This window comes from Sciurus vulgaris (genome assembly GCF_902686455.1).
Source record: "Sciurus vulgaris genome assembly, chromosome: 2".
In the NCBI taxonomy this organism is placed as follows: Eukaryota; Metazoa; Chordata; class Mammalia; order Rodentia; family Sciuridae; genus Sciurus; species Sciurus vulgaris.
Window position 1 is genome coordinate 92,380,952 of NC_136462.1, and position 25,181 is coordinate 92,406,132.

Consider the following 25,181-nt stretch of genomic DNA (forward strand, 5'->3'; position numbering starts at 1 on the left):
AGCATATCTACCACTAACTTAAGAAATAAACCAACTTTTAAACACTAAAAAAAAAAAAAAAATTGACCAAAAGATTTTTCTGGTAGTTTTTAGTTTTAATTGCTGAGTTTAGTGCTTTTTCTAATTTTTAGTAAGGGCATTAGTCCTCTTTTTCTTTTCTTTACAGTTTTATTTTTATAGACTGTATTTTGATTCATTGTACACAAATGGGGTACAACTTTTCATTTCTATGGTTGTATACAATGTAGATTCACACCATTCATATAATCATTCATATATATACATTAATACTATCTGTCTCATTCTATTGTCTTTACTTCCCTCACCCCCTCCCACCCCATTTTCCTCTATACCATCCAAAGTTCCTTCATTCTTCTCCCCACCCCCACCGACCACCCCCACCTTTTTATGTATCAGCATCCACTTATCAGAGAAAACATTCGGCCTTTGGTTGTTTGGGCTTGGCCTATTTCACTTAGCAAGATATTCTCCAACTCCATCCATTTACCAGCAAATGCCATAATTTTATTATTCTTTATGGCTGAATAATATTCCATTATGTATATATACCACAGTTTCTTTATCCATTCATCAATTGAAGGGCATTTTGGTTGGTTCCACAATCTAGCTATTGTGACTTGAGCTATGAATAGTGATATGACTGTATCACTGTAGTATGCTGATTTTAAGTCCTTTGGGTATAGGCCGAGGAGTGGGCTAGCTGGGTCAAATGGTGGGTCCATTCCAAGTTTTTTGAGGAATCTCCATACTGCTTTCAAGAGTGGCTGCACCAATTTGCAACTCCACCAGCAATGTATGAGTGTGCCTTTTCCCCCACATCCACGCCAACACTTATTATTGCTTGTGTTCTTGATAACAGCCATTCTAATTAGAGTTAGATGAAATCTTAGGGTGGTTTTAATTTGCATTTCTCTAATTACTAGAGATGATGAACACTTTTTCATATATTTGTTGATCACCTGTATATCTCCTTCTATGAAGTGTCTGCCCAATTCCTTAACCCATTTATTTACTGGGTTCTTTGTATTTTTGGTGTAAAGTTTTTTAAGTTCTTTATAAATTTTGGAGATTAGTGCTCTGTCTGAAGTGTGTGTGGAAAAGACTTTCTCCCACTCTGTAGTCTCTCTTCACATTATTGATTGTTTTCTTTGCTGAGAAAAAGCTTTTTAGTTTGAATCTATCCCATTTATTGATTCTTGCTTTTATTTCTTGCCCTATGGGGGTCTTGTTAAGGAAGCCTGGTCCTAAGCTGATGTGACGGAGATCCAGGCTTACTTTTTCTTCTATTTGGTGAATGATCTCAGGACTAATTCCTACATCCTTGATCCATTTTGAGTGAGTTTTGTACAGGATGAGAGATAGGGGATTAATTTCATTTTACTACATATGGATTTCCAATTTTCCCAGCACAATTTGTTGAAGAGGTTATCTTTTTTCCATTGTATGTTTTTGGCACCTTTGTCTAGCAGAAAATAACTCTACTTATGTGGGTATGTCTCTGTGTCTTCTATCCTGTATCATTGGTCTACCTGTCTATTTTGGTGCCAATACCATGCCGTTTTTGTTACTGTTGCTCTATAGTAGAGTTTAAGTTGTGTTATTGTGATACCTTATGCATCACTCTTCCTGCCCAGGATTGCTTTGACTATTCTGGGTCTTTTGTTCTTCCAGATTAATTTCATGTTTGCTTTCTCTATTTCTATGAGAAATGTCATTGGGATTTTAATTGGAATTGTGTTATATCTGTATAGCACCTTTAGGAGTATGAGCATTTTGATAATATTAATACTGCCTATCCAAAAACATGTGAGATCTTTCCATCTTCTAAGGTTTTCTCAATTTCTTTAATTTTCTGTAGTTTTCATTGTAGAGATCTTTCACCTCTTTCATTAGATTGATTCCCAAGTATTTTATTTTATTTTTTAGGCTATTGTGAATGGAGTTGTTTTCCTCATTTCCCTTTCAGATGATTCATCAATCATCTGAACTTTAGACCGATATCTCTGATGAATATAGATGCAAAAATTCTTAACAGAATTCTGTCAAATCGCATACAAAAACATATTAAGAAGATAGTGCACCACTCATACATTGCTGGTGGAGTTGCAAATTGGTGCAGCCACTCTTGAAAGCAGTATGGAGATTCCTCAAAAAACTTGGAATGGACCCACCATTTGACCCAGCTAGCCCACTCCTCAGCCTTAGAATCAGGACTTAAAATCAGCATACTACAGTGATACAGTCATATCACTATTCATAGCTCAAGTCACAATAGCTAGATTGTGGAACCAACCAAAATGCCCTTCAATTGATGAATGGATAAAGAAACTGTGGTCTATATACATAAAGGAATATTACTCAGCCATAAAGAAGAATAAAATTATGGCATTTGCTGGTAAATGGATGGAGTTGGAGAATATCTTGCTAAGTGAAATAGGCCAAGCCCAAAAAACCAAAATCAAGTGTTGATTTTATATCCTGCTATTTTTATAAATTCATTTATTAAGTCTAGATGTTTTCTGGTGGAGTTTTTTGGATCTTCTAAATATAGAATCATATCATCAGCAAAAAGTGACAGCTTGAGTTCTTCTTTTCCTATTTGTAGCCCTTTAATTTCTTTGGTCTGTCTAATTGCTCAATGTTGAATAGAAGGACAATGTTGAATAGAAGTGGTGAAAGGGGGAATCCCTGTCTTGTTCCAGTTTTTAAAGGAAATGCTTTCAGTTTTTCTCCATTAAGAATGATGTTGGCCCTGGACTTAGCATAAATAGCCTTTACAATGTTGAGGTATGTTCCTACTAGCCCTATTTTTTCTAGTGTTTTGAGCATGAAGTGGTGTTGTATTTTGTCAAATGCTTTCTCTACATCTATTGAAATAATCATATGATTCTTAACCTTAAGTCTATTGACATGATGGATTACATTTATTGATTTACATATGTTGAACCAACCTTGCATCCCTGGGATGAACCCCACTTGATCGTGGTGCACTATCTTCTTAATATGTTTTTGTATGCGATTTGACAGAATTCTGTTAAGAATTTTTGCGTCTATATTCATCAGAGATATCGGTCTAAAGTTTTCTTTCCTTGATGAATCTTTGTCTGGTTTTGGTATCAGAGTGATACTAGCGTCATAGAATGAGTTTGGAAGGGTCCCTCCTTTTCTATTACATGAAATACTTTGAGGAGCTCTTCTTTGAGCTCTTCTCAAAGCTCTTCTTTGAAGGTCTTGTAGAACTCAGCTGAGAATCTGGTCCCAGGCTTTTCTTGGTTGGTAGGCTTCTGATGGTGCTTCTTCTATTTCATTGCTTGAAATTGATCTGTTTAAATTGTGTATGTCCTCCTGGTTCAATATGGGAGATCACATGTCTCCAGAAATTTGTCGATGTCTTTTGAGATTTTCTAATTTGTTGAAGTATAGATTTTCGAAGTAGCTTCTAATTATGTTGTGTATTTCAGTGGTATCTGTCATGATATTTCCTTTTTCAAAATGAATTTTGATAATTTGAGTTTTCTCTCTTCTCTTTGTTGGTGTGGCTAAGGGTCTATCTATTTTGTTTACTTTTTCAAAGAACCAACTTTTTGTTTTCTCAACTTTTTGTTTTGTTTTTGTTGTTCTGAATTCAACTTTTTGTTTTTGAATTGTTTCTTTTGTTTCAATTTCATTGATTTCAGCTCTGATTTTAATTATTTCCTGTCTTCTACTACTTTTGATGTTGTTCTGTTCTTCTTTTTCTAGGGCTTTGAGATGTAATGTTAGGTCATTTAGTTGTTGGCTGTTTATTCTTTTCTTGAATGCACTCCATGCAATGAATTTTTCTCTTAGTACTGCTTTCATAGTGTCCCAGGATTTTGATATCTTGTACAGTCATTCTCATTTACCTCTAAGAAATTTTTATCTCCTCCCTGATGTTTTCTGTTATCCGTGCTTCATTCAATAGCATATTATTTAGTCTCTAGGTATTGGAGTAGTTTCTGTTTTTTATTTTGTCATTGATTTCTAATTTCATTCCATTGTGATTTGATAGAACACAAGGTAGTATCTCTGTTTTTTGGCGTTTATTCAGGACTGTTTTGTGGCATAACATCTGGTCTATTTTAGAGAAGGATCCATGTGCTGTTGAGAAGAAAGTGTATTCGTTCGTTGATGAATGGACATACTATATGTCTGTTAAGTCTAAGTTATTGATTGTGTTATTGAGTTCTATGGTTTCTTTGTTTAGTTTTTGTTTGGAAGATCTATCCAGTGGTGACAGCGGTGTGTTCAGGTCACCCAGAATTATTGTGTTGTGGTCCTGGAATTGAGGGGGATTTGTTTGATGTACATGGATGTGCCGTTGTTTGGGGCATAAATATTTATGATCGTTATGTCTTCCTGATTTATGTATTCCTTAACCAGTATGAAATGTCCTTCTTTATTCCTTCTGACTAACTTTGGCTTGAAGTTCACTTTATATGATATCAGAATGGAAATCCCTGCTTTTTTACTGAGTTTGTGCTCGTGGTAGGTTTTTTCCCATCCTTTCACCTTTAGTCTGTGGCTGTCCTTTTATATGAGATGAGTCTCTTGAAGGCAGCATATTGTTGGGTCTTTCTTTTTAATCAAATCTACCAGTATATGTCCTTTTTTGCATTTTAAAATTTATTTATTTTGATTCATTGTACACAAATGGGGTACAACTGTTCTTTCTCTGATCATACACGAACTAGAATCACACCATTTGTGTAATCATACATGTACATAGGGTCAGTCTGTCTTTTGACTGATGAGTTTAGGCCATTAACATTCAGGATTATTATTGAGATATGATTTGTATTCCCAGTCATTTGGACTTATTTTTGGTTATCAGCTTGATTTGGTTTCTCCTTTGATTGGTTTTTTTCCTTTAAGGTAGTTCCTCCCTTTGCTGACCTACATTGTTGTTTTTTATTTCCTGCTAATGGAATATTTTGCTGAGAATGTTCTGTAGTGCAGGCTTTCTATTTGTAAATTCTTTTAACTTTTGTTTATCATGGAAGGATTTTATTTCATCTTCAAATCTGAAGGTTAGTTTTTCTGGGTATCTTGTTTTGTTTTTAAGTCTTATGGATTCATGTCTTTGCAGGGGTGGCAGGATGGCATATATATCTAAGGAATGAGAAAGCTTTATGATTGTTTCTCCATCTGTCCCACACCTTTAAAGAGGATGTGAAGGGTGAATTTGATGTTATCCAAACTTGCCTTGACTGACTCAGTCCATAGTGGTTACAGTCCATAGGGTTATATTGACATATTCTCTTTGACTGAACCACAGCTTTCAATGGTTTACAATAGGCTGAAGTACCTTTATGGTAGAGTGCTTGTGTAGCATTGACAGGGCCCTGAGTTTGATTCCCAGCACCACAACAAGCAAAAACAAATGGCTTACAATAGCAAAAAGGTGGAATCAATGCAGCTGTCCATCAAGAGATGAATGGATAAACATACATTGGATATACATACAAGGGAACATGATTCAGCCTTAAAAAGGAAGATTCTGACACATGCTACTTCATGAATGAACGTTGAGGATGTCCTATTGATTGAAATGAGCAACAGATAAAAGGACAAATATATGATTCCACAATCAAATTTGATTCTGGATAGTCAAATTCACAGAACCAAAGTAGAATGGTGGTTGTCAGGGCCTGGGGAGATTGGGAAAGTAGAGAGTTAATGTTTAATGGGTATAGTGTTTCAGATGGGATGATGAAAAAGTTGAGGAGATGGACAGTGGTGATGGTTCCATAACATGAATGTACTTAATGGCCCTGAATGGTATACTTAAAAGTGGTTAAGAAGATGAATTCATCCAATTTTAAAGTCAATTTTAAAATCTTTACACACAAAAAAACTACCTGTATTGATTACTTTAGCTCTTTATGGAAATGACTTTGCAAAACATGTTTTAATACTACATTTTTGGATTTTTAATAATGTCAGTATATGACATGGTGATTTGAAGACAATTTCTATATCTTATGTATGAGTCAATTCAATACAGTGATAATATACATTGTATTATTAAATATCCAAGTTGTAAATTCTTACTTGACTAGAGTTCTAGGTAAGTCTTCTCTCATGGTAAATTGCTGCCTTCTTTCTTTATGAGATAACAAATGATCTATTTACCTTTCTTCTTTGACTGTCAGGAACTGAGAGCCACCGTTTACACTGAATTGTAGTGATTAGCTGTCAAACCAGTATTTCCCTAGAGAATCATTAATCATCACTGAGTAATAAATTCCTGTTCCTATGTACTTGATTACTATGGGGAAGATGGCTTGGTTGCAATTCAGTATCTGAAATTTAGACTATTGGTCTTAGTGACTTTAAAACTGTTTCTCTGTCCAGGATCCCTTAATGGCACATTTCTGTCTGCTATTATGCAGTATCTTGTATTCCATTTCTGTTATTTGATTTCCTGTATCTGTGAGGTTCCTCTAGGACCTTTCTAAATGAATTTTATGTATGTCTTATTGCCAGCACTTTACATCCCAGCAATTATATCTTTCAAATTTGGCTTTGAAATAACCCTGGTCCCATTTCTCCTCCCCCTTCCCCTTCCCCTTCCCCTTCCCCTTCCCCTTCCCCTTTCCCTTCCCTTCCCTTCCCTTCTCTTTCTTTCTTGTGTCTTGCTGTGTTGCCTAGGCTGGCCTTGAACTACCAAACACAAGCAATCCTTGTTCTCAACCTCCTAAGTAGCTAGAACTACAGGTATGTGCCATGGTGCCAGGCTCTAGGATCTCTTTTATTTCCTCTAGAATGTGCAATCAGTTGTTAAGTTCTGTAATTTCTATCTTTACAATTATTTTTACATCTGATCCCTTTTTTTTCTAACCTCAGTGTTATACTCTCCCATCTTCTTTCTTAGATCTTTGTAATAACCTACTGACTGCATTATTGCAGTCCTCTCCAGTAAGTTCTCAGTGTTGTTGTCATATCCATTTTGACAAAACTGTTGTTTCCACTCATGCCATTTATAGAGGCCTTCCATAATATGGTTCAATAGTCTGTTGTAATTACCACTGTTCCTCCAGGCATAATGCAGGCCCTGCCAACCTGAAGTTGTTTCCTCGACATGTCTTGCATTTTCTCATCTTAATGCTTTGATTCATGTTGTTAGGTCTTCGAAGAAAGTGCTTCTTCTCATCCCAACCCCAATTTCCATCGGTCAGAAATTCTACCCTCTTTTATATGCCACCTCCTTAATCAAACACTTCTTGATTCTTTCCAAAGGTAAGATCTCTCCCAGTTTTAACCTTCCCCTAGACTTTTATATTTGGTTGTCTCTTGTGGCAAGTAACATATTCTTCTTACATTAAATGTACTTGTGTTATTTCTCTCCTATCCAAGCTCATAAGAAAAAGAAAATGAACCATGGCTTTATTATTATGATTTCTGCTTACATCAATTTCTTGCATTCCAAAAGTACTCAAAAAGAACTTAATGAATTGAAATTGGCATAAAACCAATACTGGCAATACATCTCAAAGAAATAACTCAAAGAGGGTTTTTTTTTTTTTTTAAAGGGCTATTCATATAAAAATATTTATTCAGAACAACAACACATAAACTATCTAATGCCTTAACTACACGGGACTTGTTAGATAAATTAAGGCCAGGGCCTTATGTGCCTGATCCATATGAAGTATTTAATATCAGATGAGGGGCATATCATTGTTTGCAACATTATGTGATCCAGCACATATGAAATCAGGTTAAGGAAAAAATAACTTTGACAAAACATACAAATCATGCCTATGGTAAGCCTATGGAGTCGTGTGCATCAGAAAGGACCGGAGACGAACAGCTGTCGCACTATACAGCAATTTAAAAGGCGTCCTCATACATACTCACTTTGATTCTCAAAACAACCCTGTGAAGTACTCGCGGGAGGTATCATTAACTCCGTTTTATAAGTAAGGTGATCAGCAGCCGAGGTCAGGAATGACTGACCAAGGCGGAGCCAGGACTCTAGCCCCCGCCTCCCAGTTGCAGGTTCAAGGCTGCTTCCCTGCCACCACACCTCACTGCCCTAGCGTTGAGAGCGTCAGTTTCCTTTTCTTTGCCCGCATTACATTTGCAAATCGAGACCCGAAACACCCGCTGCCAGAGAGAAAAAGGCGCGGGGACACGCAGCGCGGAACCCTAAGCCGGGAGTCAGGCCGGGGCCGCGAGACCACAGAGTCCGGAAGCGCGGACAGAGCGGCGCCGGGCGGGGGAGGGGGAGGGGTGGGAGTGGGCGCGGGAGCGCCGCCCAGTGCTGCCCAGGACCAGTGAGGGCTGCGGCCCCGCTGGCTGGCGGGATGGCAATATCGCTGGCCTTAAGGGTGTTCGCGGGGCTGGTGGCTGCGGCTCTGGCGGCCCTGCTTTTGGAGCACTACGGCCTGGCTGGGCCGCCGTCTTCACTGCCCCAGCCCCACAATCCCCAGAGGCCGCACCCCGCGCCGGGCCCTGGAGACAGCAACATCTTCTGGGGCCTGCAGGTGACGCGGCGGGAGGCTGGCGGGCGGGGGGTGCTGAGCGGCAACAGAGACCCTTGCTGTACCTGTGGTGGCGCGACCTGTGCCTGTTTGGAACCATACTGGCTGCGGGCCTGGGTCTGGTTGTCACTAGAGGATCTGTCTAGTGCTGGCCTCCGTTCAGTCCTTTCGGGGGTGGGGAGTATCTTTGACACACTGCATCTCTGCCTTTTTCCTTCCACCCGAGAGAGCCACTGGGCCGCCTCTGCCCATACTGCCTCTTCCTGACTCAGATATCTATCTCTGTTCAATACCTGCTTTTGGCAGATATCCGACATTCACGTGAGCAGGTTTCGCGATCCAAGCAGAGCAGTAGACTTAGAGAAGTTCTGTTCTGAAACTATTGACATCATTCAACCAGCTCTCGTCCTAGCAACAGGTAGGGAGGATTGCCGTGCTGTGGTGGTGTTCAGTGGTCCGGATAGCAGAATGCTAGCCAGGACTACAGTTGTTCACTTTGGGGGCGTTGGGAACACTAGCCACAAGTCACAACTCCAGGTGAGCTCTGTGAGGTAGAGGAGATGGGACTTAATGATTTAATTTGCTGATGGATAATGGAGCCAAGGTCCAGGCTAAATGATTTGACATATTAAGGTTTTGTGAAAGCAGTGAAGGAAGGCTTGTAATGTTCATGTAAGTGTGTTGTTGTCTGCTATATTTGTGTCTTTTTTTTCAGCTCTGAATTGAGAGAGCATTAGGGGAAGTTCTTTAAGCAGATGTTCTCTTCTTTTGCTAATGTTTCCATTTTCTTCATACATTCGTTAATTTGATGCTTTCCATTGTTCGAGACTTCAGGTGACTCCAGGCACTTTTTCTTCCTCCACCCCCATACTTCTGTGACTTGAATTTCCTAGACTCTTCAAATATTTGATCATGTATTCCCAAAGTGGTAGGGAGAAGTAGCTAAAAGAACATCTATCTCTCCTGTTTGCTGGGTGGCTCATCTGTCACTCACTTTACTGAAACACCTTAAGTTTTATTAGTCCTTAGTTTATTGATGGGCCCCATTTCAAGTGTTCTTTTAGTTTCCTAGAAATTTTGGTATGTCATTGTCCAAACTACACTTTCCAGATTGCTTCTTGCTATAAAAATAACACTTGGTCAGATCATATACCCTGATTTGGGATGTGGTAATATGGTTGCATAGATATTAGGCCCCTCCCAAACTGTCAGAATTTCTTACAAAGGATTTTTATTTTATCAGTCTTTTGCTGCATTTTGTACTGCTCTCTTTAAAGATACTTCATTTTCCACAATCACAGGAGGTTAAATAGGCACTCATTAACCTCTAATAAACAAAGCCTTTGCCGAGACAATCTTCTTAGTTTAGATGTCATGGCTTGGACATAGGTGAATTCACCTATTAAGCTCATACATGTTATGTACTTTAAGTATCTTTGTTCCTTTGGTATGCATTTTTAAAAAATTTGAACTCCCTGGAGTTTCTTTTACATTGTGATTCAATTCTTGTGTAAACCTACAGGAGACCTGACAGATGCCAAAACAAAGGAACAGTTGGGATCCAGGCAGCAGGAGATAGAATGGCAAACTTACCAGAGTATTCTGAAGAAGACAAGGGTCATGGAAAAAACCAAGTGGCTGGACATTAGAGGAAATCATGGTAAGAGTCAAGATCCAGATATAATAAAGACTAGATATATTTTTCCCTCAAAAATCTGGATCCTTCAATTTAGATTGTAAAATTATAAAGTGGGGAAATAGTAACATAAGTTTAAATATACTGAAGGCCACAACTCTGAAACACAGCTATAATATGTTATTTTTAAACTTCAAATGTCACTGTTATCCTTTGAGATGAAAATTAGTATGATATTTTCTTTAGGATAAAAGAAAAGCTTCCACCAAAACTCATGGAGACAAATGTTTTTAAAAACCTATAGTTTGGTTGGGCAAGGTGGTACATGCCTGTAATCCCAGAGACTCAGGATGCTGAGGCAAAAGGATCATAAGTTCAAAGCCAGCTTCAGCAACTTAGTGAGGCCCTAAGCAACTTAGAGAGACCCTGTCTCAAAATAAAATATAAAAAAGGGCTGGGCATATGGCTCAGTGTTTGAACATCCTGGGTTCAATCCCTTGTACCAAAAAACAAACAAATAGAAAAGCAAACAAAAAAACAGAAACCTCTACATTTTGTTAAGTGTGAAAGAACTAAACACATAACTCTTAATACTGTATGATTCCATTTATATCACATTCAGGAAAAGGCACAGCTATAGACAGAGCAGGTTGTGGTTGCCAGGAGGGAAGACGGAGAGAGATTGACTACAAAGAGGCATCATGGGTGAATTTTGGGGGTGATGGAACTGTTCTGTATTTTGATTATGTTCTTGGATACAGGATGATGTATTTGTCAAAATCCATAGAACTATACATCACAAAGAATGAATTTTAATGTATGAAAATTTCAAAAAATTTAAACTGCATGCAAATATACAGACATGAAAGAGAAATGGAAAATCCCTTCCCTTTTTTGAGATAATCATTGTTATATTAGTAAGGAAATGAACTCTCCTTCAAAAAGAGAGTCCTGATAATAGGTTTATTTTATAAAGGTTGACTTTCTTATTAGAGTTAAATACTGCACTCGTCTACTTTCTTTGATTATTCATTGCTGATGAGTCTATGAGTGATTTTTTAACTCTCATTTTTTTTTTTATTTAATTATTTATTTTTTTGTGGTGTAGGGATTGAACCCAGGGCCTTGTGCATGCATGCATGCAAGGCAAGCACTCTACCAACTGAGTTGTCTCCCCAGCCCTTAACTCTCATTTTTTTTTTTTTTTTTTTTGCAGTGCTAGGGATTGAACCCAGGGCCTTGTGCATGCATGCATGCAAGGCAAGCACTCTACCGACTGAGCTATCTCCCCAACCCTTAACTCTCATTTTAAAGAGATAATTTTGCCTGGTGAAATATATAGCAATTGATTTGATCAGAAAATGCCTGATAGTTCTTTCAAAAGAGCTAGGAATTAAAAATTAGAAACAGGACATTTGGCTTGCAACTCTCTTTCATATGTTTACATTTCCCTTTTTTCCTAATCCAAGCCAAGTTATTTTGCAATAAGTAGTAAATATGTATATATTTTTAAAATTTCTAAGCCAAGCTCCTGAATTATTTATTTTAAGTAACACATTTCAAAGGCTTGTGATTGGGGCTGGGGCTGTGACTCAGTGGCAGAGCACTGGCCTAGCATGTGGGAGCACTGGATTCAAAAATGAGCAAATAAAATAAAGGCATGCTGTCTATCTACAACTACCAAAAAAAGTTAAAAAAAGATTTGTGATTAAATAATTTGGTTAGTACTTTGGCATTCATAGTAATGTAATTTGATTTATGACATAAACATTTATGGTATAGATATATATATGTTTATATGTATTTCTGTATTTTTGTTAAAATAGGGACAGAAGCTAGTTTTTAATTGAGATTTAGCTGTAACATAGAGTTGTTCTCTTATTTAACAAGAAGACTGCATTTATATTGATATTTCTTTTGACCTAAATTGGACTTATGGCTTGTTCTCCTAGATTATTAGAAATATTGTTGATTCCTGGAAATCAAATTTGATAATTTTAGTTACTACAACAAGGGAATCAATCTATGAAATAATTGTGCTTTCAGATGAGTGTTCTATGATATGCTTAACCTTACCCCTTACCATTTGATAATGTCTTTTTTTAAGTCTTAAGAAAGGGCTTTGTTCCTGATATAAAAGCGATCTGCTGTTTAGAAGCACTTGGCACTGATCTATAGATCAGGCATGAATCCACTGCATCTAGAATCACACAGTTAAAATAACAGCAACAACAATAGCCCAACCTTAAAACTTCAAATTGATTTATTTTGAAAAAATAATAAAGCACCTATTATTCTCAAAGTAACTACTAATCTCTAGGATATTATGTACCTTAAAACTTCCAGATACTCTGTTAACCTATCAAGTTGTTTTTGTTTATTTGTTTGTTTTTGTACTAGGACCTTACCCATGCTTGTTATGTGCTCTACTGCCTAAGCTACACCTAAGGCCTTTTTAAAAAAATTTATTTTGAGACAGTGTCTTGCCATGCTTCCCAGGCTGGCCTTGATCTTGCAATCTTCTTGCTTCATTTATGAAATTTTAAAAACTTTTCAGTCTAATTGAGTTCCATTCTACCATTTTAAGTGTTATAGAAAAAAATGTTCTTTGTTTAATCATTAACATATTTGCATTTTTCTTTTTTGTATAGATGAATACTTGCTTTTTTCTTTTTAATTAGATGCATACAACATTCCAAGTCTGGAGAGCGTCAAGAATTATTACAGGTATCCAAATGAACAGAAGACAAACAACTATGTAGAGTCTATTACAAGCAGGATACCATCAATTCAATGAATGAGTGAAAACATCCTTTTGGCAGATAAAATGTCTGTATAAAGAAACTTTGGTAATTTAGAAAAGGAGGCTTTCTTTTTTCTGTGTGACAGATTCAGTTCCTTTGAACCTTTCTTTCTTTTAATTGCTTTTGTTTTGGATACTTTAATGTTTCGTGATGGCAAATGGTACTTCTAATATTCTACACAGACTATAATTTGTTTGTTGTTGTTCTTGGTGGTGGTTTGATTTTTTGGTGACTGATACATAGTAGAATTCACTTAGATCAGAGCTTGTTAGCCAGACTGCTGAAGTCGAAGGGGTTTCAGAATGCTGAGATATTGATTTTCTCAGCCTCTGAGGTGGCTGGAGAGCTCAGTGGTCACCTGACTACTTTATCCTTTCACCCCAAGTCACGTAAATATTAACATTTTCTTTAATATTACAAATGTGAAAAGGGCTGGTGATCTGAGTTAGAAAACCCAATTCTCTAGTTTCACTGTGTTGGGATTCTTATTTTGGTTGGAATTTCACTTTTAGTTATAGGGTATTCACTAGTTTTGTTCTGCACTGTCTTTTTTTTTTTTTTTTTTTTTTTTTTTTTGGGTGCTGGGGATTGAACCCAGGGCCTTGTGCTTACAAGGCAAGCACTCTACCGACTGAGCTATCTCCCCAGCCCCTCTGTCTTTCAATCAAGTAGCACGTTACTTATCCAGAGTCAATCACTGGATAGTCTGAAGGATGGAAGAGCTAATGTTAAAAATTTGGCCCCTGCTTTCCAGGAACTTGTAGTCGAGTTAAGAGAGATAGCAATTGTTTAGGAAACAATTGTTCTCTAAACATGAAGGAATGTTTGATGAAATGCTTTGTACATTTGGTACACGTGATGATCACTATGTGAAATCTGAAAGGCAAAGGTCAGCACAGGGGGCACAAAGAAAAGACTTTATAGAAGAAGTAAAAGTTGTGTCCACTTTTAAAAGATGGGTTGCATTTGGAGAAGGAAGAAATTCTAAGGAGTAAATTTGAGGCAAACAGATAGGTATGAGCAGAATGTTAAAAACTAGAATAAGGATCTGGGGTTGTGGCTCAGTGGTAGAGAGCACTTGCCTAGCATGTGTGAGGCACTGAGTTTGATTCTTAGCACCATGTATAAATAAATGAATTAAAAATAAAGGTCTATTGACATCTAAAAAAATGTTTTAAAAAAAGCTAGAATGAGGTTTTGAGGCAATAGTAAGAAAACTGGTACTGCCTGAATAAATGTTCACATTGAGGATTTATGATATTGGATAGGTAACTTGGAACCAATTTATGGAAGTCTTAACTAACAGGTGTAAAAAAATTTGGATATGATGGGTAATAGTTCATAATCCAGTATAGGTTCTTTAGCACATGAGTAATATAATAAAAACAGTATTTTATAAGGGGTAATCTCACAATGAAAAAGGAAAAAGGTAGGGTTAAAAAGGGGGAAAGCTGGGTGGGGTGGCATGCTTCTGTAATCCCATTAATTTCAGAAGTTGAGGCAGGAGGATTACAAGTTCAAAGCCAGCCTCAGCAACTTTGCAACTTTCCTAGACCCTGTTAAAAAAAAAAAAAAAAAAAAAAAAAAAAAAGAGATAGAGAGAGGGAGGTTGGAGTCATATGTATCAAAGAAGAGGGTCCAGTAGTTCAGTCGTGATATGCAAAGGACTTAAATGTATAGAAAACATAACTGTCTGAACAAAGTTCTTGGATATGGGAATGGTAATATCAATTTGAAGATTACAAGATAAAAATCATTGTTTAACTAACTGAATTCATAAAAGTAGAGTCACCATAACTAGAAGAGGAGGTTGTCCTCTTTTGTTAATATGAAAAAGGAAAAGAACATGAAAAAGAGATGAAAATATCTTGCTTCCTATAACTGTATGCATCTTTGATGGTGACTGTGGGAATGGACTTAGACATTTTCAAAGACAATAGAATTTGAGGCCTGAGTGATTATTGGGAAAGTAGCAGTTAGCCACATAAAAATTTCTTACCTTTATATATCTATTTCTGGACACCTAAACTTTATCTGAATTTAATAAATAACATTTTGCTAGAGATACAGGTATTACAAAAATATCAACTTGACGGGCTGGGATTGTAGCTCAGTGATAGCATGCTTGCCTAGAATGTGTGAGGCCCTGGGTTCTATCCTTAGCACCACTTAAAAAAATAAAGGCATTTATTTGTCTGCCTACAACTAAAAAAATGTATTTTAAAAAATCAACTTGAGGAAAATAAAGAAATAATATTAAAATTAAATCTTCTTCTTAGGAATACTCCCAGAGAATACCAAAGTCCAGAATTCAAAAAGATGTTGACATCATATATTTTAACCTCTGCTTTCAATAGTGTTCTTTTTAGACAGTTGACTTTTAGTGTGTCAAAAAATGTAGGAAAGGGCTGGCACAGTGGTGCATGCCAGTATTCCCAGTGGCTCTGGAGGTTAAGACAGGAGGATCACAAAATCAAAGCCAGCCTCAGCAACCTTGAGGCACTAAGCAACTCAGTGAGACCCTGTCTCTAACTAAAATACAAAATAGGACTGGGGATTTGGCTCAGTGATTGAGTGCCCCTGAGTTCAATCCCCGTACCAGAAAAAAAAAAAAAAATGTGGGAAAGGAAGAAATATATATGAGATTATAAGATCCTGAAGAATAACTGAAAATAAATTAAATAAGAAAAAATATAAATTCAAAATTTTAGTGGGCTGGGGTTGTGGCTTAGTGGTAAGAGTGCTCGCCTAGCATGCGTGAGACATTGAGTTTGATTCTCAGCACCACATATAAATAAATAAAATAAAGGTCTATCAACAACTAAAAACAATTTTAAAAAAAGTTTTAAAGCAGAATAAAACCCTGAAATAGAAATTTTAAAAATACCCAAAAGAGAACAATAGAACTAATTGACTTTGTCTAAATTAGGGTTAACTAATTTTTAAATTTTAATTGTAATATCTGTGATGATATATTTACTTTATGACTTTATGATATGTTTAATTGATGTCTGGTCTTGCTTGAATATGGCTCCCTGCTAGCACATTAAACTTCAGAAGTTTATTTGTAATTTCTTATAGATGCTCTTAGGTAAAATATTATATAAGACACTTAGAAGATGATATTAATTTTTCTTATAAGGTTGACATTTAATATATAGGTATGCCCCTAATAGAACCTTTATTTTCCTTCTTTATTAAAAAAAATACTCGGTACCTATTCTGTACTACCTTACCCATCCTTTCTTCCTGCTTTTCACTCTCCAACTATAAGGACACCTGAACACTTTTGACACTTAAGGTAGTGAGGACCTTACTACCTTAAGTGTAGTGTAGACCCTGGATACAATGATATTACATTTTTAGGAATCAAAAAAGATGTACCCAGACAGACCTAGACTATCATTTTTCTTCTGGCTTGATGACTTCATCTTTGCAAATCTTTTTGTGAATTAAATCTCAGTGATTCAAGAGGTGAACACCTTTTTTGTCTCATTATACCAAAACTTCTGTAAGTACTTGGTCAGCCCTCATTAAATTTTTTAATGATTGATAAGTTACATTTTACTGAATTTTAATTAATTTCTTTTTAAATATTTAGGGGACTTCTTAAAATAGCCTCCTTTTCTGCTTTATTTGGAGACTTTGTGTTTGATTATTGATGATTTAGTTTGCATGAGTCTTTGGAAACAATGGAAAAAAAATTTCAAAATGTCTTTTAATGAGCTTATTCATTTTATTTCTCATTTAGTTATTTATCTGTCCCTAATACAGATTTTAAATTCCTTCTGTCTTTTTAAGATTGCACTAAAACTTACCTGTCTTGTATTTTTTAGGAAGTATTCTGCTGTACGTAGGGATGGCTCTTTTCATTATGTTCACAGTACTCCCTTTGGCAACTACTCTTTCATCTCTGTGGATGCCACTCAAAATCCAGGGCCTAAAAGACCCTTTAATTTCTTTGGAATTTTAGATGAGGTACAGTAAAATTTTAATTTCTCTTTGTATTTTTTTCTGTTTTTACTTCTTTGGAGATATATGTGGATCACTTTAAGTTGTCCTAGCTAAGCAAGTTCTTACCTAGAAATGTTAAAGAAAAATTTAACTATGCTTACAAGTATGGCTAGGAGATACTGGCTACTTTAGCACTGTTATTGCTATCTCTATTTTTATACAAAACCCAGGAAAAAGGCACTTCACAGTTTATCCAGTAAATATTTATTTAATATGTAAAATGCAGGATGTACTTTGCAAGGCACAGGGTATACGTCTGTGTGAGCTATATGGCATGTTGCTAAATCCCCACAATTGCCAATAAAAGAGAAGGACAACTATTGAGCTATATAAGTTTCTTTTAAAAGTGTTTTAGACAAGGTTAGGTGAAAACTATTGCTGGATTACAAACATCTGTAAAGTCAAATATGAGAACTTTTCATTATTTCTTGGTGTAACAATGTATTAATAAGCACACTATGCAAGACACATATGCTCATGTGTAAAAGTACAAAGGTGAAAGATCAAGTCCCTGACTTCTTAAGAGTATTTAATTTAGTTGTGGGGTATAAGACCAGTACAGAAATAACTAGAATAATTTACTAAGTACTGAAGAGATTTAGTTATATGAAGGTTTAAAGGAGTTTGAATCAAGTGAACACAATAATGCCAAATACATTCTATTATTTTAGGCATTTTATTTAATTTTTATTTGGTTTATTGTATTTCCTAGGTACCAATCCTGCCTTTATTCAGGATTGATTAACATATGTTAAGTCATATTCTTCAGAATAGTGTTTTTAAGGGTACAATTCAAGGACCAGGTACATGAAAATCAACTGCAGTATTACTAAATACAGTTTCCCTGGTTTTACCTCAAACTTACCAGATTAGAAGGTCCAGAAATGTATTGCTATATGTACTTTATAGATAATATTAATTTATATTTATATATGTGCAAGTTTTTAAAATCAATTTTCTGAGATATGATTTACATGCAATAAAATGTACTCATTTTAAGTGTCTGGACAGGTTTGACAAATGTGTATACTGGCATAACTGTCACCATAATGAAAACAGAACATTTCCATCATCCTAGAATGTTTCCTTGTCTGTCTTCAGTCCCTATGGAACTAAACTGGTTTTCTATCACTCTAGATTAGTTGCTCTAAAAATTTATCTAAATGAAATCATATAGAATGTTCCCTTGTATCTGGCTTCTTAGGCTCAGTATGATATTGTTGGGATTCATCTATACTCTTGGGTATATCAGTAGTTCTTTTTATTGCTGAGTAGGATTACATTTTATGGATATATTACAATTTGTTGATGGTTTCTAGTTTGGGGCTACTATGAGTAGGAACAATTAGTTTCAAGTATTTCTATGGACCTATGAACATGTTTTAAAAGTTTATTTTCAATATCTTTTTTGTTTATTACCATGTGCTATAAAAAGCTGAGATGATTAGTGGTGATTTCTTTATTTCTTCGTTTTCTTGTTTTTCAAATGGGGATAATACCTACTCTACCAATAGCAGAGTTATTTTAGGATCATATGAATTGTAATATACGTGAAAACAGTTTGAAACTTCCAGCGGTCCCTTCAGGTCATACCTAGTAGAATTTAGGACCTAGATATAATGCAATTATAATTATAAAACTTAAGGGGGAGCTGGGGTCATGGCTCAGTGGTGGAGTGCTTGCCTAGCATGTATGAGGCACGGGTTTGATCCTCGGCACCACATATAAATAAATGAAATAAAATAATGGTATTGTGTCCATCTGCCACTAAAATCTTTAAAAAAAAAAAAAAAAAAAAAGAAAAAACTTAAGGGGACTTGTTTAACCTGTTGACTCTGGATTTCAGCCTGAGCCCTAATTGAAGATCCTTCTATTTTTCTTCCATTTCAGAAACAGATGAAGGACCTCTTATTATTGGCCAAGGAAAGTAGACAGAGCAATCATACAATTTGGTTTGGACATTTTACAACATCCACTACCCTTTCTCCATCACCTGGAATCCGGTCAATCATGAGGTGAAACAAGCTTCCAAAATCAGAACTAATTGTTTGTAGTATAGCATTTATGTTGCTGTACTTATCTTGCTTTTCTGAAGAGACATTCTTTATTAGTTTGGCCCCCCAAGTTATCTTTGTTCATTTATTCTGTTTATTTTTCATTGGTTAGTTCTGCTACAGCTTATTTGTGTGGGCACCTCCATACACTTGGTGGATTGATGCCTGTTTTGCACACTCGTCACTTCCAGGGCACTTTGGAACTTGAGGTAGGAGACTGGAAAGATAATAGAAGGTAAGGGAACTACCCCACAAAACAAAATTTATCCCCATAATATGATAGACAATCCCAAGCAAGGAAAAAATTGTGATACTCGTTTTTTAAAGTAATATATGTATCTCGTAGTCTTTGTCATTACTCAAAAACCTCGTTGTAGCAGTGATGTTTACCATCACTGTGTCATGTTGATTCAAGATGACTCCATTAGGAAATAGTTTTAAACTCCAGCATACACAAAAATTATGGAGGAGGGGCTGGGGTTGTAGCTCAGTGGTAGAGCACTTGCCTGGCATGCACTGGGTTTGATGCTCAGCACTGCATAAAAAAAAAAAAAAAAAAAAAAAAAAAAAAAAAAAAAAATCCATTGACAACTAAAAAAATATTAAAAAAAAAAGAATTACAGAGGATCTTATTAAAAATAAAAATTTTCAGGCCCTATTACTAGAGATTTTAATTGTGTTGGTCTTTCTTTGTCTGTGGATCATACTTAGAGAAACACTAGAAACAGAAATGTCATTTTTCCTCCTGAATTTTATATTTACCATTCTAGTTATTTCTATAAGATATTAGTTATTTAAATTCTTCAAATAGTTATTTTTACTTTTATTAAGTTTAACATCTCTATAATAGAAATAACTTATTTACTGGAAGTATACAGTTTATTTAAATATTTTTTTAATATGGAAGTGAAATATCCAAAGTATTGAACTTTATTATTTGTTCAAATATTTGTTGAACTGAATATGTTACCTATTTCTAACTACTTTCATTAATTAACAAGCAGCTTTACATATTAGAAGCTGCTTCCTCATTTTGTTTGGCTTTTCTGGAAACTATATGAGCTAAGCCCATTATTACTTGTTAACTGTAATTACTTTGGGCTAAGACCTGTCTGCTCATGACTATGAAGCTGTTGGGCTGGGCTGCTATTGCCTTTTGTTACTCAGGCTTCTTAACTTTTGGCCAGCTTCTTTATTTCTTCTAAATGCTACAGTTACAAGTTGTTGTGTTAACTATGAAGCCATTTCCTTTGTTTTTCTTTCCATCTGCTTTTCATGTTTTAATCCTGAAAGAACCTATCCTTTACTGCTCTTGCAACATTTTAAATTGTACTGATTACAGTAGAAGAACTTTTTGACAGTATATTAGCAGTATAGTTAGGCCTTGTGGATGTAAACAAATTCAAAAATTATCAGTGTTCCCCAGCACTGCAAAAAAAAAAAAAAAAAAAAAAAAAAGAAATTATCAGTGGCCTAACACAATGAATGTTTATTTTTTCATTTCTCTAAATCTAGTATACATGAGGGCAGCTGTCCTCCATGGGGTGACTTGGGCATTCTGACTTCTTCCATCTTATAAGACTACCATTTTAACATGTCAATTTCAGAGCAGAGAAGGGAACAGAGAACTTACATACTCTCTTAAAAACTTGGAATCAGAAGTGCAATACTTGACACTTCTACACATAGCCTATTGGCCAGGATTAGTCACATGGTCCCAATTTAATACAGGGAGACTAGGAAATGCAAGGGGACCCATAGAGCATTTGGTAAGCATTATTGTTTGTATCATAGCTAATCATTTCCTTTTTAAGTTCTAAAAGAAAATATAGGGGCTGTGGATATAGCTCAGTGGTAGAGCACTTGCCTACAATGTGTGAGGCCCTGGGTTTGATCCCCAACAGAGAGCAAGAGAGGGTGGGATAAGGGGAAGTAGACTATAAAACTTTGGTTACGCTCTAATGAATATTTTATACCTTTCATTGTACATTTGGAAAATCAAAATGACTTCACTTTAATTTCTTCGAAATTATATAAATAGAAGTTTAAAAGAAGTATGAAAGGTTTATATCCAACACTTTAATATTTTATGTAGCATTATTAATGGAATGAAGAATATCAGATTTTAGTAAGCTAATAATCTGATTACATATTATGATCTGTTTACATCTTAACTTCAAAGTAGTCTTAAAATAATGTATAGAAATAAAGCAAATTAATTCAGCAAGTGTTTAAAAATTAAAGAGTACATGCTCTGTGCCAGTAATTGTTTTGGGACATAGTTAAACTCATTGCCTCAGTCAGTGCCTAGTTAATGTGACGAATGTGAAAGACAAAGTGAAGAGGCAAGAGAAGAAAGAGAGACAATATTATTTACTCTGTACTCAAATTCATCACGTAAAACCATTCTGATTTTGTAATTTTACATGTGTCTATTACCTTTAAGCCCTCTTATAATATAAAGTAACTAAATTGCCTGACCATCTTCTGTTCTCTAGGTATCGGATCTTTGCTTTTGATCATGACCTCTTTAGCTTTGCAGATTTGATCTTTGGAAACTGGCCTGTGGTCCTTATTACCAATCCTAAATCGCTCCTGTATAGTTGTGCTAAACATGAACCACTAGAAAGACTCCTTCACTCAACACACATCAGGTACATGGTAATTTTTCAGAATTTACTTTTAATTTGTATTGACAGAGAATAGGTCATTGTGATTATATTCTCATATGAAAGCTATGAGATGTCCTCCTTTAGCTTTCTTAACAACCTAAACATTATATAATGATAAATTGCTTACTATTCGATTCCCATTCTGTTAAAAAAATACAATATTTTAAACTTATAAAAATTTTAAAACCGTCTAGAAACCCATAATCCAATTATCATTTTTGCATATTTTATTGCAGCCTTTTTATTGCATGGTTTTCCATTGCTATTATCATAATGTATATATTACCTTATAGCCTTCCTTCCTTCCTTTATTTATTTATTTGTAGTGCTGGGCCTTATGCTAGGCAAGTGCCCTGCCACTGAGCTACACCTCTAGACCCATATATTCTACTTTTAAAACTTTACATTATATATTAGAAATATTGGTTTTCATTTTGCTACATAGTTTTCCAAAAAAAGCAAAAGATGTATAATCCTTATGTAAATTTGATGATGTAGAATAATAGGATGTTAATGAGATATCATTATCATTCTTCTTGCAAAAATATGTATGACTTTTTTTTAAATATAAGGGCATTTTAAAAAATATACTTTTATATATTTATTTTGAAAACTAATCCAACATAATAACCTTTTTAAAATATAATAGTGGGATTATAAGTGTGTGTGTTTTGCCCTCCCCTAATAGAACTATTATTAGCATTTCTGAGTGCTCCTTCATAGGCATTTTCTCTTAGGCATATTCTTACATAATTAATTAATCATTGGGGCATGGTTTAATTTAATTCCTAATTTTTGTCTTTCAACACAGAGAATGTATCATAATTTATGTAATAATTTTCCCATCTTATTGGTGAACTTTGAGATTTTTTCTTCTTTGAGGATAAACACCTGATACATACAGATTTTTCCTTTACTTGAATAATTTCTTTATAATAGAGTTCTAGAAGTGGAATTCTAGGTAAAAGAGTTTGAATTCTTATGACTGTTGCTAAAAATTATCTGATTACTTTTTACTTAAATGGTAAAATATGTGCCATTCAGCCATTTTCAAGTGTACAATTCGGTGGCATTATGTATGTTCACAATGTTGTGTAACCATGATCACTATCTCCAGAACTTTTTTCATTTTCTAAAGCTGCAATTCTGCCCTTGTTAAACAGACTTCTCATTACCCTTCCCCCCCAAGTAGGATGGACAACCACCATCCTACTCACTATCCCTGTGAATTTGACCATTCTAGGTGCCTCATGTCTGGCTTATTTCACTTAATAACGTCCCCAAGGTTCATCCATGTTGTAGCATTTGTAAGACTCTCCTTCATTTTTTAAGACTGAATAATATTCTACTGTATGTATATTCCACATTTTATATATCCCCACCCATTTTTTGATGATAATGAATATTGCTTCTGTGAACATGAGCATGCAAATATCTGTTCAAGTCTCTGCTTTCACTTCTTTTGGATGTAAACCCAGAAGTGGAATTGCTGAACTATATGGTAATTCTGTTTTTTTTTTTTTTTTAAGAGGATACCATATTGTTTTTCATGGCAGCTGCAGTATTTTAAATTTCCACTAGCAATGTACCAAGTAACCAATTACTTTTAAAAACAGATACTAATTTATGATGTTATCAAGCAATATGAGTGCAAAATTTACAACCTTCTTATTATTGGATACTGTATTTTGAAAAATTTAGTGATTAATCTGATAGAAATGATACCAAACTGTTTAAATTTTTGTTAAATTAGTAATGAAGTAGAATACATGTCAGTTGTTTTTTGTTTGTTTGTTTGTTTGTTTTTTGGTGCTGGGGATAGAACTCACAGCCTCGTGTATACAGAGCATTTTACCACTGAGCTACAACCCTAGTCTCACCTTTTAAAAAAATTTTATTTTGAGATAGGGTCTCAAGTAAGTTGCTCAGACTGACCTTAAACTTGCAATCCTCCTGCCTCAGCTTCCTGAGTAGTTGAATTACAGGTGTGTGTCATGACACCTGTCAGTCACAGTTTTTGATAATAGCTGGATATCAGGGTAAGGTATTATCTCAGAGTGTGGTAGCTAGTCCTGGTTGTGACCTTGCAAATACAGGCAAATACATTGGAAACCAAATGAGTAGATGAAGGGCTTGACATTAGATTAACAAATTGAGATCCCTGCTCTATAATTTCTTCTTAAGAGAAAAAAAAAAAAAACAAAAAACAAAAAAACAGAACTTTAGGAGTATCTTCAGGAAGAATTTTGAATCTACCCTAGCTAGATTTGTCAAAAAAACTTTCCTTTCTGAGAAGTAAAAGAATGGTTCTTAATTTCTCACCAATGTAGTTTTGCTGAATTGCACAACTTTAAAAGCCACCATTCAGAAGGAAACCAGATCATGAGTGGTCCTACTATTATGCAATGTGATGCTTCTGCCTGTACTTATATAATGTCTGGTTACGATAGTGTTATACTCCTTTGTAAAAACAATGACAAATACCTAAAAATATGCATTTTATATGTACTCTCATTTTAGAGTCTTGGCCTTTTCCTTATCCTCTATTACTTCTGTCACCATTAAAATTGATGGAGTTAATTTAGGACAGGCTATTCATTTGTCTGGTCCTATTTTCATACTGAAGTGGAACCCCAGAAACTACAGTAATGGGACACATAACATAGAAGCAATCGTCCAGGTAAGTTAGTGATTTTCAATTTGCTATGTAACTGATTAGGCTCTTGCCACAGTGAACTCTGGTTTGGGATTTGTTTTTAGTCAGTTGCTACAAAACTCAGTTTAATAAACAGCACAAAATTTTTGTTGAATACAGTATATATAGTATATCTAAAAATGGGCACTCAAATAATTCTATTAGAATCACAGGATAAGAAGAATAGGCATCTATTGTCTACATTGTAACATTGCTAAATCAATCTTAATAACCATGCATTACTTCACATACTTATTTCTGTGGTGAGAACACTAAAAGTCTACTTTCCCCTTTTTTATCCCTAGGGAATTATTCCAACTTTGGTCAGATTTGTTTTTTGTTTTGTTTTGTTTTTATAATGGGGCAAATTCCCCAACATACTTCAAGATAATAGAATAAGTCAAAAACCATATTTCTATTCCCAGGCCTTTGATTACTATTTCTAAGTGTAGAAGAATTGTCACTCTTTGAAAGATGTAGGACATAAAATTTTCAAGGCTTCAAAGTAAAACTTTTTAAAATTTTAATTTAAAATTTTAATTTTTTTTAGTTGTTGATGGACCTTTATTTAATTTATTTATTTATATGTGGTGCTGAGAATCAAACCCAGTGCCTCACACATGCCAGGCAAGTGCTCTACCACTGAGCCACAACCCCAGCCTCTCAAAGTAACTTTTTGCTTGGGAATATGCATTGTCAGCACAAGCAGTAACAGGGTCCTTGTCCTTATTCTGATTCATTTTGGGACATTTAATTAATTAGTACTTGCCAGAGTAGA

General features: G+C 35.2%; 1 protein-coding gene across 3 annotated transcripts in view; it reads left to right on the top strand.

The window, feature by feature from the left end:
- Positions 1-8,275: 8,275 nt before the first annotated feature.
- TMEM62 (transmembrane protein 62) overlaps positions 8,276-25,181 on the top strand; it is a 44,053-nt gene continuing 27,147 nt past the window's right edge. Inside the window, exons 1-9 of one of the 3 annotated variants that reach the window (XM_079127779.1) lie at positions 8,276-8,531; positions 8,835-8,946; positions 10,051-10,188; positions 12,846-12,891; positions 16,805-16,946; positions 18,873-18,997; positions 19,149-19,271; positions 21,535-21,690; positions 24,229-24,388. In XM_079127779.1, coding sequence (XP_078983905.1) covers positions 8,352-8,531; positions 8,835-8,946; positions 10,051-10,188; positions 12,846-12,891; positions 16,805-16,946; positions 18,873-18,997; positions 19,149-19,271; positions 21,535-21,690; positions 24,229-24,388 — 1,182 coding nt within the window. In that variant the 5' untranslated portion in view covers positions 8,276-8,351. Of the gene's footprint in view, positions 8,532-8,834; positions 8,947-8,974; positions 9,363-10,050; positions 10,189-12,845; positions 12,892-16,804; positions 16,947-18,872; positions 18,998-19,148; positions 19,272-21,534; positions 21,691-24,228; positions 24,389-25,181 lie in introns of those variants that run through there. The other 2 variants (XM_079127781.1, XM_079127780.1) reach the window with 2 other exon arrangements.